Below are 10,222 nucleotides of genomic sequence, written 5' to 3' on the forward strand. Positions count from 1 at the left end.
GCCATGCATCATCCACCCTTGACTCTTCACAAGAGCCATCATTTTCACACTTTTGACAAAATAATTTTCAAGAGAAACATTGGCGTGGAAAGATGTCAAGATATCAAATTCAACCTATAGTTTAACACATCTGTCTATTACTCTAAGCCTTGGGGTTTTATCCCAACAGTTGATACCGTATAATGGCTTGCAAAGTGGGCTCATTTAATGTTACCTTACTAGGTAGTTATTCTTCCTTCTAACAAGAAACAAGAACCATAATAAGTATTAAATCCACATAGGCCTTCAGAATTTGTAGGGGTGAAGTTGGCAAATTTGGAAACAACTTGCTATTGAGATTTGCTATTAAGTACAAAGTGAAACTATGGTGTGTTGATGTATTCAACCAAGCATTTTTAAATTTTGGGGCTGTTTTCTCTCACCTAATTATTTTTAGTGTAAATTTGTTAATTTTTTTTATAAAGTCCGTTTTGCTGAGTTAATTTGGACTTCACTTAATTTGATCGTGTGTTTGATGGTCCATATAATTACTTTATCTCAAGCCACAAAGCAAAACAATATGAACAGTTAAGCTCTTGCATTTATGTTTTCTTTGTGAAAGCCTATTGGAATACGGTATTTTCATGGATGAAATGAAAGTTCTAGCAGCAACTTCTATACCCCTGAGCTTCAGGAACGCAAAACCATCAATTCCAAAAATCTTCCTGTAATATTAATAACTCTTAAAATCCAAACTTTTTGCATCAAAATTCCACCAAGTTATCAAATATGCCCCACCATCTAATAGAGGAACTTCATCTTGAGCTTTAAATCTTTGTTGCATTTCCACCAGCATATGTTCTCAAGAGCTAATATAATCCCATGTCTTACATTTCTCATTTTGAATACTCTCGGGTGCAGCATAGTGTGCTAATATTCAGAGGCATGTTTTCTCTCCCAATTGCTGTTTCCGATGGCTTAAGTACTTGGACTATTCCCCACGTTCCCTTAAATGGGTGGGGAAGCTGGCTCTTGCTGTCATTTTCCAATTTACGTTGTGCAACTTCCTTGAGCATTTCAACATACAATTCTTTGCTTCCCTGTGTCATTTTTCAATTTACATTGTGCAACTGCCTTGAGCACTTACCATACAATTCTTTGAGATGTAGCAGGAGTCCACTTTATGTAACAGCAGTAAAATTTGACTGAGCAGTTACCATGCAATTCTTTTAGATGTAGCAGGAGTCCATTTTATGTAATAGCAGTAAAATTTGACTGATGGAATTCCCACCACCCTCCACTCCCCCCCCCCCCTTCTCTCTCTTGCACGTGCATATAAGACTGTTTAATTGGCTTCTACTTCTACTAAAATTCACCATAAGCATGATAGTTGCATTTAAATTTGATCCACCTCTTGCCTATGGACTGCATCATCTGACATTAAGAAACCACTCATCTGTGTTAACATGGTTGCTATTGGAATTTACTACAACTCTACCATCTAAACAATTCCATTGTTTTGCAAACTAATGCCAAAGTGCCATTTAAATGTTGGGGAAGCAATTGCAGCAGTTTGCAGTAACACCAAATGATGTTATAAACCACCATTAAACGCTTTAGATGCCCACAATGGTAAACCTAAAAATCATATGGTCCAATAATTCCTCTCATAATGATGATATTGCACACAAACATGTGAAACCAATGGAGGAATAGAGATCAAGACACTTCTGAATACTAAATAACAATTAAGGTAGCGCTCTTGTAGGATAACATTACGTGAAAACCTTAAGCCACAATGAAGAATATTCACTCACTTGACCTTCCATCCGCCCACAAGTTGAGTAGATTACCATTCAATATTATGAATAGGTCAGAGTCCTCTACTACTGTTGGGAAGTACTTGGGAAAAAAATTTCACGAAAAATTAAAAAACTGACTGTACGGCTTCTTGCTCTGCCAACTTAATTCTTCACCACCACTGAAACTTTTATGGTTGAATCTTGACATCTTTCAATATAAGTCATTGGAAAAACATGTTTCTGGAACATAATTCATACAACAGGCATGTATGAGGAAAATTCATTTATAATGCTGCAGCAGTTAAAATTTATAAAACTACATTACAAAAAATTATTTAGGAAGATCTCAGAGGAAGGTGTCTCACTATGCCAATAAAATTCAATGCTTTGTCCGCAACTCTAACAATATGTTACATAAGGGAAACATAAAAGGAAACTGAAAGCCTAGGGAATTTAACCATTTCTCCTGTATCGATAGCTGTATAAGGTACATTTACACAAATCTCGCTAGTGAGAAGGCTATTAATGTAAAAGCCTTGAAAAAGACACTAGTTAACTCCCTTTTCAGCCTAGAGACAATTTTTCGCTCTTTCGGCTTAAATTTGTCACTAAGTCTGGTTATGGATAAAACCACCTCTCTTAAATTTTGAACTCCAGCTGAGAGCCATAAAAGTCCAATCCCAAACATTATATTCATGAGCCTTCTACTGTCAAATGCATTAACAACCAACATCCTTGAAGCAACAAACAGTGTGATTCCAAGTCCACTTCCAGTAAGTCCAACAGAGATTTGATTAAGCAGCATTGTGAATTCCTTTTGATTGATTTTTTTAAGTTGTAAGACACTTGACTTTGCAGAGTCGTTGTTGAAAAGCATTGAGAGCATGTATTCATAATGTTGAAACTGACTTTTCTGGAAGATATCCCGTTGCTGTTTGACCAATTTTTTATTCTTTTTTCTTGCATGGCGTTTTGGCTTGAGCTTTGCTGGACTGCACTTGAAAATATGTTCAAATAACAAGGTAAGGCCAGAAATTGGATAGGAAGATTTATTATCAGATATAATTCGAGAAATTCGCTTAACTGTAAAAATGGCAGAAATTTAACATTACCTTGAAACTGAAGACTTCACCTTTTGCATAGTACCGGATAAAGGGACCTTTTGTTCATCGAACTTAGTAGTGCCATATCTTCAGTTGGCCAAAAGGAAGGCATTTAATGTGTTATTTGAATTTTTAAGGAAGAAGCCTATTTGATTTCTGGTTTCCTAATTGCTTTTTTTTTTGTTGGCATATCTTCTAACTAAAACAAACAGAAAAATCATGACTTACAAATTCTCAGGTGATTTTTCTTCATACTTGATCGAAGGTATGTCAAGCAAAGAGCTGCAGCCAACAAACATGTAGATAAGTAAGAAATGCAATTGATGGAGATTTGAAATAAATTCTAAGAAAAGACTTCAAACTCAGAAACATGTATAATTCAGAACATTACTTTTCAAAATGGGGCACAAATGCAAACTGCTTATCCAGTTTAATTTGATTGTTTGCTAAATTTTCACTGACATGTGCAACTGAATCTTGCTTCTTGTTCTTAGTGCTTGGGAACAACAAAACATGTGCCTCTGGCTCTACCTGACCCATGACAGCTACACTGCTTTGAAGGAACTGAGGTATTGATTCTTTATATTGGGTGTATTTTCTGCTGTAGCCACGTAATTTCTGATGTGTCTGAAAACAGTCCCTGAACTTCATCATGTCTTTTCTAAACTCATCAGGTGCAATGTTTTCATAGCCATAAAGTAAAATATTTGAAGGAAAGCAACATTCATTATCCTTGACAGCTAAACATTGAATACCCATCAAGTCAGAAATCAAAGAGATATCCATCATCTCATCAAGCCTTCTGTTGCTTCCAGAAATAAGAAACTGTATTATCTTTTCATATTGCAAAGGCTGCTGAGCCATTCTAAACATGAATGCGACCAAGTCATTGCTGGTTTCTGTGACCAAAAGATGCCCCACCAACAAAAAAAAGGAAACTGTATGATTATTAAATAAATTAAAAAATGTATATTCTATCATCTATTGCAGAAATGCTTGATAAAATATAAAAAGGTGCTAGAAATAATTTTTCAGTTGGTAAAGGAAACATGCTATAAAAATCACATCAGTTTGAAAAGATGAATCAGTCCAACTGATAAAAATATAAAAATAAGAGGTTTCAAGTCCAATTACATTATCCGAACCTTGATTATCAACCAGAACAGGTACATTGAAAAAGGAATTTTGCCTTGACAAACCTGCTTTTGGTTCCACAAATGCAGGCTTTCGAGCATTTTGTGACAAGGTCAGTTTCAATTCTTCCTTACAGACCCCAATAATATTTGCTTTATTGTTTTGATCTTGTAGCAATGCTACAAATTTCTGCACACAAAGACAAACATAAGTATACATGCAAATACAACAAACATACAAGAATTCATTTTTGATATGCAAAGACATAAAATGGCCCAACTATAACTGTATTTTGAACCTTCCCAGCCTCATCCTCATGTAAGAAATTTTCTTGAATTGAAATATAGAAGCCCCACTCCATCGCATCTATTTTGGAGCGATATACTTGTGTATGTACATCTGTGTGAAAGAGGCAGAGACAGTATTTTTTATGAACAGAAAAGTGGTCTGCCATAATTCACAGTACCAAGTTGCAAATGACAGGATCTCCCTATATGCAAAATGTAAAATACAGTCAAATACTAGACAAAAAGCAGGTGGAAGGATCTCCATATGCTATAAGAGGGAAAAAAATGATAAGTATATGACTCTGACTGGAGATGTCTGATCTCAAATTTTAACAATTGATCTCAATGTTTGTTTCATCAAGTCAATAAAATCCTGTATACTGTTTTGCCTATAGTCACTTGGGTTCAACAAGCATTTGATTGTTGCATCACTGATATAGTACTATTTATGCAGAATATCATCGAATAGGTTCGTCAGGAACAAGCATTCCCAAATACAAATGGAAAACTCAGTAATTTTTGGTGCTTTATCTAGCCTCCATAAGAAAACAAGTGATGTATACTGCCAAATCGGAATCCCCTTATTGCATCAAATTTGAAATGATCCAATGACAAATATTCAATGTAATTTCATTATCATTTGCATCAAATAACCTAGCAATGTGCAGTTAATATAATGTTGACCCTCATTTACATTACAATTCAAAAAGTGGAGCATCTGAAGGCATATTTTGACAATTCAAATAATGCACAGCATTTCCAAACTAATATAAGACTAATCAGCTGATATCTAGCACACCTGCGATCATTGTGATCAATTCTTTACTAACAAGCTTTTTCCATTTTTAAACATTTCTAGAGACATGCCCCAAGTAACTGCTCTGCCTAGCATAACTTTCCTTTGGCTTAGATGATGGATTTGATGGGCCTTGCATCAGTTCTCATCCCTTTGTACTTGTGTCATCTAAGAGGGGCAAAATTAATGTTTCATTTTTCTTATTTTTTCAATGCTGGGCGTTGGGCTAACCCATGATTGTCAAAATGTCAGAACTTATTGATTGTCATCTGAGGCAATCTCGTCTACGAAGAACACATCCATTACCAGGGGCCGGGCGACCCTGATGACTTGGTGATTACACGTGATTGCAGGAGCAACCACCCAACATTTGTGAATAGTAAAACTCAATGGTCCCAGTTCTGCATAATCAGCAGATGGCAAAAGCAATTTGATCCTGTAGGATAGTGTGAAAGTGTCACACTTGCCAATAAACCAAAACCATATTAATCCTTCTATTATGTTGCCTAATTTCTAGCTCTCTGCATATAAAATCCATTGGGATTTGTCATTTCCTAAAATTTCTATATGAACCATGATAGTTGTTTCTGATTGGACAAGTGCTCATCTACATCTTCTACCCTGATACTGACATCTGAATTTCATTCCCACCAATTCTTGGTGTGATTGTAATATGGCAAGTCATGTGAATAAATAACAAGGAAACTGGTTGTGCTATTGAAAAACCCAAATAGCTCTCTTTAGGTTAAGGATACATAACACACAAGTCCTAATGGAAAAGTGGGTGCCTCGCTGAATAATCCAGTTTGGTCTTTTGGTTAAAGATTCGCATCGACAGGCATTAAGTTCCAGCTGGGTCAAATGGTAAACAATGTCATGAAAAGTTTCATCTTTGTACACGCATTTAATTAAAGGCAGATTGTCAGAATACCATTGAGTGAAAGGCATATGTACCATTCAGTTTTATAAAGTATTAAGCAACTCATTTGCTAAGAGGGTTTTAATATGCTTAAAGATTCATATCCACAAGTATTTACCCACCACATGGATTGTCAAGTGTTCTCACTACTCCCTATATCGATAATTTTTATACTTCACATTCCATCGTTCCACTCTGAAACAAGCTACATATCCTCTGCTACTCTATTCCTAACTTAGCTATTCCAGGTCAGATCTATCAGGTATAAATAGCAATTGCAGGAGAATAATAATAATAAAGAGAGGTCTGAAAAGCTTTTTTTCATCTTTAAGTAGAGATGAGGTATTTATTTTATAAAAGGAAAGATTTTTGTAAAGTTCATGATGTTGGGCAGTCTGTATTTGGGTCTACAGATGACTTATAACAATATAGGACTTATAGCAATATAAGACTACCCGAGGCACCTATCTATGCTACAAATGCGGCGTACTCCTTGTCTTATCTAACAAAGCATGAATTTATATATCACTACACGATAAGGTAATTTATATAGGTGTTTCTGGCATCTTCTTTTCATTTTCATGGAACCGAGTTCCACCCCAATACATGCATCTCAAGAAGTGTTTGTCTCAACTCCATATCCTTAACTCTTTTGTTTCGCATTTACTGTCTACCTTGAAACAATCTACCAACCCACTGCAAATCCATTTCAGGAACAACCATTCCAGTTCAGATTGATAGGGAATAGATAGCAATTGCAAGAGAATCATATTACAACAATTCAAAAGTAGTGGAATATATAATACTAGAAAACATCCTTCATCTCAATTTTTTCATATGCTCATCTTATCCCTAATTCATCTGTTTCATATCTCTTTTATACTCTGAAACAAAGTGGGTATTGGGAACACTACTCTACATAAGCTATTAGATTTCTGCTGATCTATTCCGAATACAAATTCTTCAGACTTCAGAGATACCAATAAGAGATAATTCAAACAAATCTCTTAATCAAAGTGGGTACTGGGTATTGGATAACTTACTGCAATCGGGTGGTGCCTGCGAATTGCAAGGGATGGAAGAGAAGCTGCAGGAGCTGTGAGGGAAAGGCATGGTGAATCTACCACCACCATTGCCCCAGCCATCTACCCAAATCCAAATCGAACCCAAGGTACGAAATACAGAAAGACTGCACCCAGTTGTCTATGATATAGAAGTACATTAGAAAAATACAAAAAAAGGCCTTTCGGAATCCTCCATGCAAATGGGGGCCCATTTTGGTACGTGGGGATGAAATATACCAAGCACCCATGTCCACGAAGGTCAGATTTTTGGTAGGGTTAGACAATGCTATCACTCGCAAGGGACCTGGAGTTTGATCATGGGTGGAAAGAACAAGGTCGATCAAAGATCTGATTTTTTAGTATTTGCTAAATCTCTCCAAGCTAAATAATATAATACTTAATTTCTTCCCATTAATAATTAATTAGTGTATTAAGAATTAATGAAAAATATTTTTATTAAGAATTTGAAATATTTATAATTATTTTTTAAAAAGATGATTTGGAATAATGGCGAAAATGGCATATTCAAGTCTTTTTATGTTTTGGATTTATGTGCTTATCTAAGTGATTTTTTTTATAATTTATTATTTTTATCTTGCAATTGTTTTCTCGACCAGACCAAAACAATTGAAAGATTCATTATAGAAATTTTAATTATTACTTTTATTTTTATTTTCATTTATATAGTTTGATTGTGTGTAATTATTTGATTGGTCTATATGTTTTATGTATCTTATGTTTATCTTGAACATATTTTGTACATATTTTATATAGCTTAGTATTTTAATATTTTTATTTCATAATATAATCTTGTCAATTATACTTGTCTTCTTATTTACAATTGTAATTTGTTTAAAATATTTTTAAAAATTTCTAATTAATAAATTGTAATTAATTGTAGACATAATATTTCTTCATTACATAATAAAACCTGAATTAACGTCAAACCTACTCGTCAAATAATTTTATATGACAATTATTCATTTCAAAGTACTTTTAAAATACTAAGACATCCCTTGGTATAAATAAAATTATATCTAAACTGCCCTTCTCTTTGTGTTGTAATCTATTTGAAATCTCTTTTTTCATGTGATACGATCTTTTAAAAGTTTTGATTGTATGTTAGACAAAAATCTACAAATTGAGTCATATGATCATCAAATTTAAGTATTATTTCATAGTAGTACTTAAAGTACTTCTAAAAGTAATTGAACACCATAATACTTATTCAATGATTGAGTTGAATCTTCCTTCATTCTTAAAAGTAAATTTTTGGATAAACTCCAAAGAGCATATATTTAATAATTTCTTGTAGTAATGATAATTTATAAAATAGTATTGAGATGAGTAGCTTTAATAATTTTTTAAACCTTAATTTTGATGGTACATCAAGAAGAAAGGTAGAGCTAGCTAGAGTTGGGCACTTGGTTTGTCTCCCTTCATAAGAATTCATTAGAGGTGGGTATTTTTTCTAGATTCTAGATATAATAATGAAGTTGAGGTCGCAGATCTACTCAAAGTAAAAATATCATAGCCTCATTGGATTCTATTGTAATCGTTGATGACGTTCTAATGTGAATATTGTAGTTTTGACAAAAGGGACCATTAATGACTAGAAACTTAACAATGTTGTTTCAAAGCCACACCTTCTTTGTAAGTGTTTTGAGGAATTCATATTACTTTATTGCTTTTGAAGAGTATAATAAAGTGGGTGACCTTTTGGCCAATGTAGACATCAATCAACTCTCCTTGTCGTTCTACAAGGACAAGCAAAAACTCTAAATAATGGAAAAGCCTTCTTCCCATTGTATCGATAGACTATCCCCATCCAAAATATTGTATTACTAACTTTTGTTCCCTTCTTTATGAGAATGTTTAATTTTCTTTAAGGGTTACTTAAATTTGCATGTGTCTTAATTAAATTTTAATTTATGGTGGTTTGCATTTGAGGTAGCCCATCTAGTTAGAATGTGTAATTTGGTGTATAATGAGGTAGAGATAGGTTATGTTTTTCTATGTTATTTTTATTTGTTGTAAGTCATTTGGACAAGAATTTGTATGCACATCTAGGCTTTGGATTTCTATGCAATGATATAACATGATTGATCCTTTATCCTTATGAAGGAGTCATCTTTGACAATTGGCTTTGAAATACCTCCATGATTCCTAATGTTGATGCATTGAAGTTTATCGAATTGATTATAGGTCAAGATGTGCTTGGGGATCATTTTGAGAATAAATTAGATGCTCACATTATCAATTCAATGGTCAAAAAGTGGATCTAGAACATAATTTTATCTTCTATATATAATGTGATTAAGTGTGACAATTCTTAAGAAGTAAATATTAGTGTAGAAGAGGTTTTTGTTAGAGGCTTGGTAGAGGAAATATGGCCTTGTTTAGAAAGTTTCAAAAAAATTGTACTCAAAGAATAACTAGCTTCCTTTTCTAAAGATTGCTTGATTTGAGCTAATAAATAATTTCTTAGAACATGTGGCTCAAGCTATTATAAAATTTGATGTGTGAAGATTTGATGTGTGAAGATTTAAGGAGGAGGATGAGCAGGGTACAAATTATAAAAATTTTATTGGTGTTTTTGGATCATTTTCTTGTCATGAATAACATTATGGCCATGCTTTTTTAATTTAGATATAATTATTTATATGGCTATTTAGGGGGCTATATTTTGTTATAAAGGTTTATTTTTTCCTTTTTTCAAGTTTAGGTTGTCTGGACCTTTTCTTGATGTGCATGAGTTTTTGTATAGTCAAAAATTGGTTATTCAAGGTTGTTTTTAGTGTTTTAATTTTGTTAGTAGAGGAAGCATATTTAATTAAATATATAATTAGACTATGAAAAAACTGTTGCTCTTAATTAGACAAGTGGCATGCAACCTTCTCAAATTTTGTGTGATTTAAAAAATGTGTATGATCATAACTATCAGACAAGTGGCATGCAACCTTCTCAAATTTTGTGCGATTTAAAAAATGTGTATGATCATAACTATCATGTTGTCTAGACCTATATGATAAAATATATTCATTGATATAATTATGTCAATCCTCTTTATACATATCTCATACAAAACTTTATCTTTGTTTTTCATATATTTATATTTTAATATAATTATACATGATT

At 33.4% G+C, this 10,222-nt stretch overlaps 1 protein-coding gene across 7 annotated transcripts; it reads right to left on the minus strand.

The window, feature by feature from the left end:
• Positions 1-2,049: 2,049 nt before the first annotated feature.
• On the minus strand, positions 2,050-7,402 carry LOC131051005 (uncharacterized). 7 transcript variants are annotated; one of them, XM_057985329.2, is made up of 7 exons: positions 7,064-7,224; positions 4,317-4,417; positions 4,030-4,207; positions 3,276-3,783; positions 3,113-3,166; positions 2,894-2,971; positions 2,050-2,773 (listed from the first exon to the last, which is right to left on the minus strand). In XM_057985329.2, exons 1-7 carry the CDS (start codon positions 7,131-7,133, stop codon positions 2,275-2,277), a joined length of 1,488 nt encoding a protein of 495 aa, XP_057841312.2. In that variant the 5' UTR covers positions 7,134-7,224; the 3' UTR covers positions 2,050-2,274. The 7 variants fall into 7 exon arrangements, with proteins under 7 accessions (XP_057841312.2, XP_057841311.2, XP_057841315.2 ...); XM_057985328.2 differs by having other exon boundaries at positions 4,305-4,417; XM_057985332.2 differs by having other exon boundaries at positions 4,084-4,207; positions 7,064-7,222.
• Positions 7,403-10,222: the final 2,820 nt, after the last annotated feature.

The sequence above is a fragment of the Cryptomeria japonica genome, chromosome 6 (assembly GCF_030272615.1).
Source record: "Cryptomeria japonica chromosome 6, Sugi_1.0, whole genome shotgun sequence".
Taxonomy (NCBI): Eukaryota; Viridiplantae; Streptophyta; class Pinopsida; order Cupressales; family Cupressaceae; genus Cryptomeria; species Cryptomeria japonica.

What these genes read in the sequence shown, in the direction of transcription:
- LOC131051005 (XM_057985328.2), bottom strand. Translation starts at nt 7,133, where the DNA reads ATGCCTTTCCCTCACAGCTCCTGCAGCTTCTCTTCCATCCCTTGCAAT. An exon ending in GCAGGCACCACCCGATTGCA is followed by an intron (nt 4,418 to 7,063) that starts GTAAGTTATCCA and finishes TCTTTCACACAG; the next exon opens with ATGTACATACACAAGTATAT. An exon ending in CTGGGAAGGTTCAAAATACA is followed by an intron (nt 4,208 to 4,304) that starts GTTATAGTTGGG and finishes CTTTGTGTGCAG; the next exon opens with AAATTTGTAGCATTGCTACA.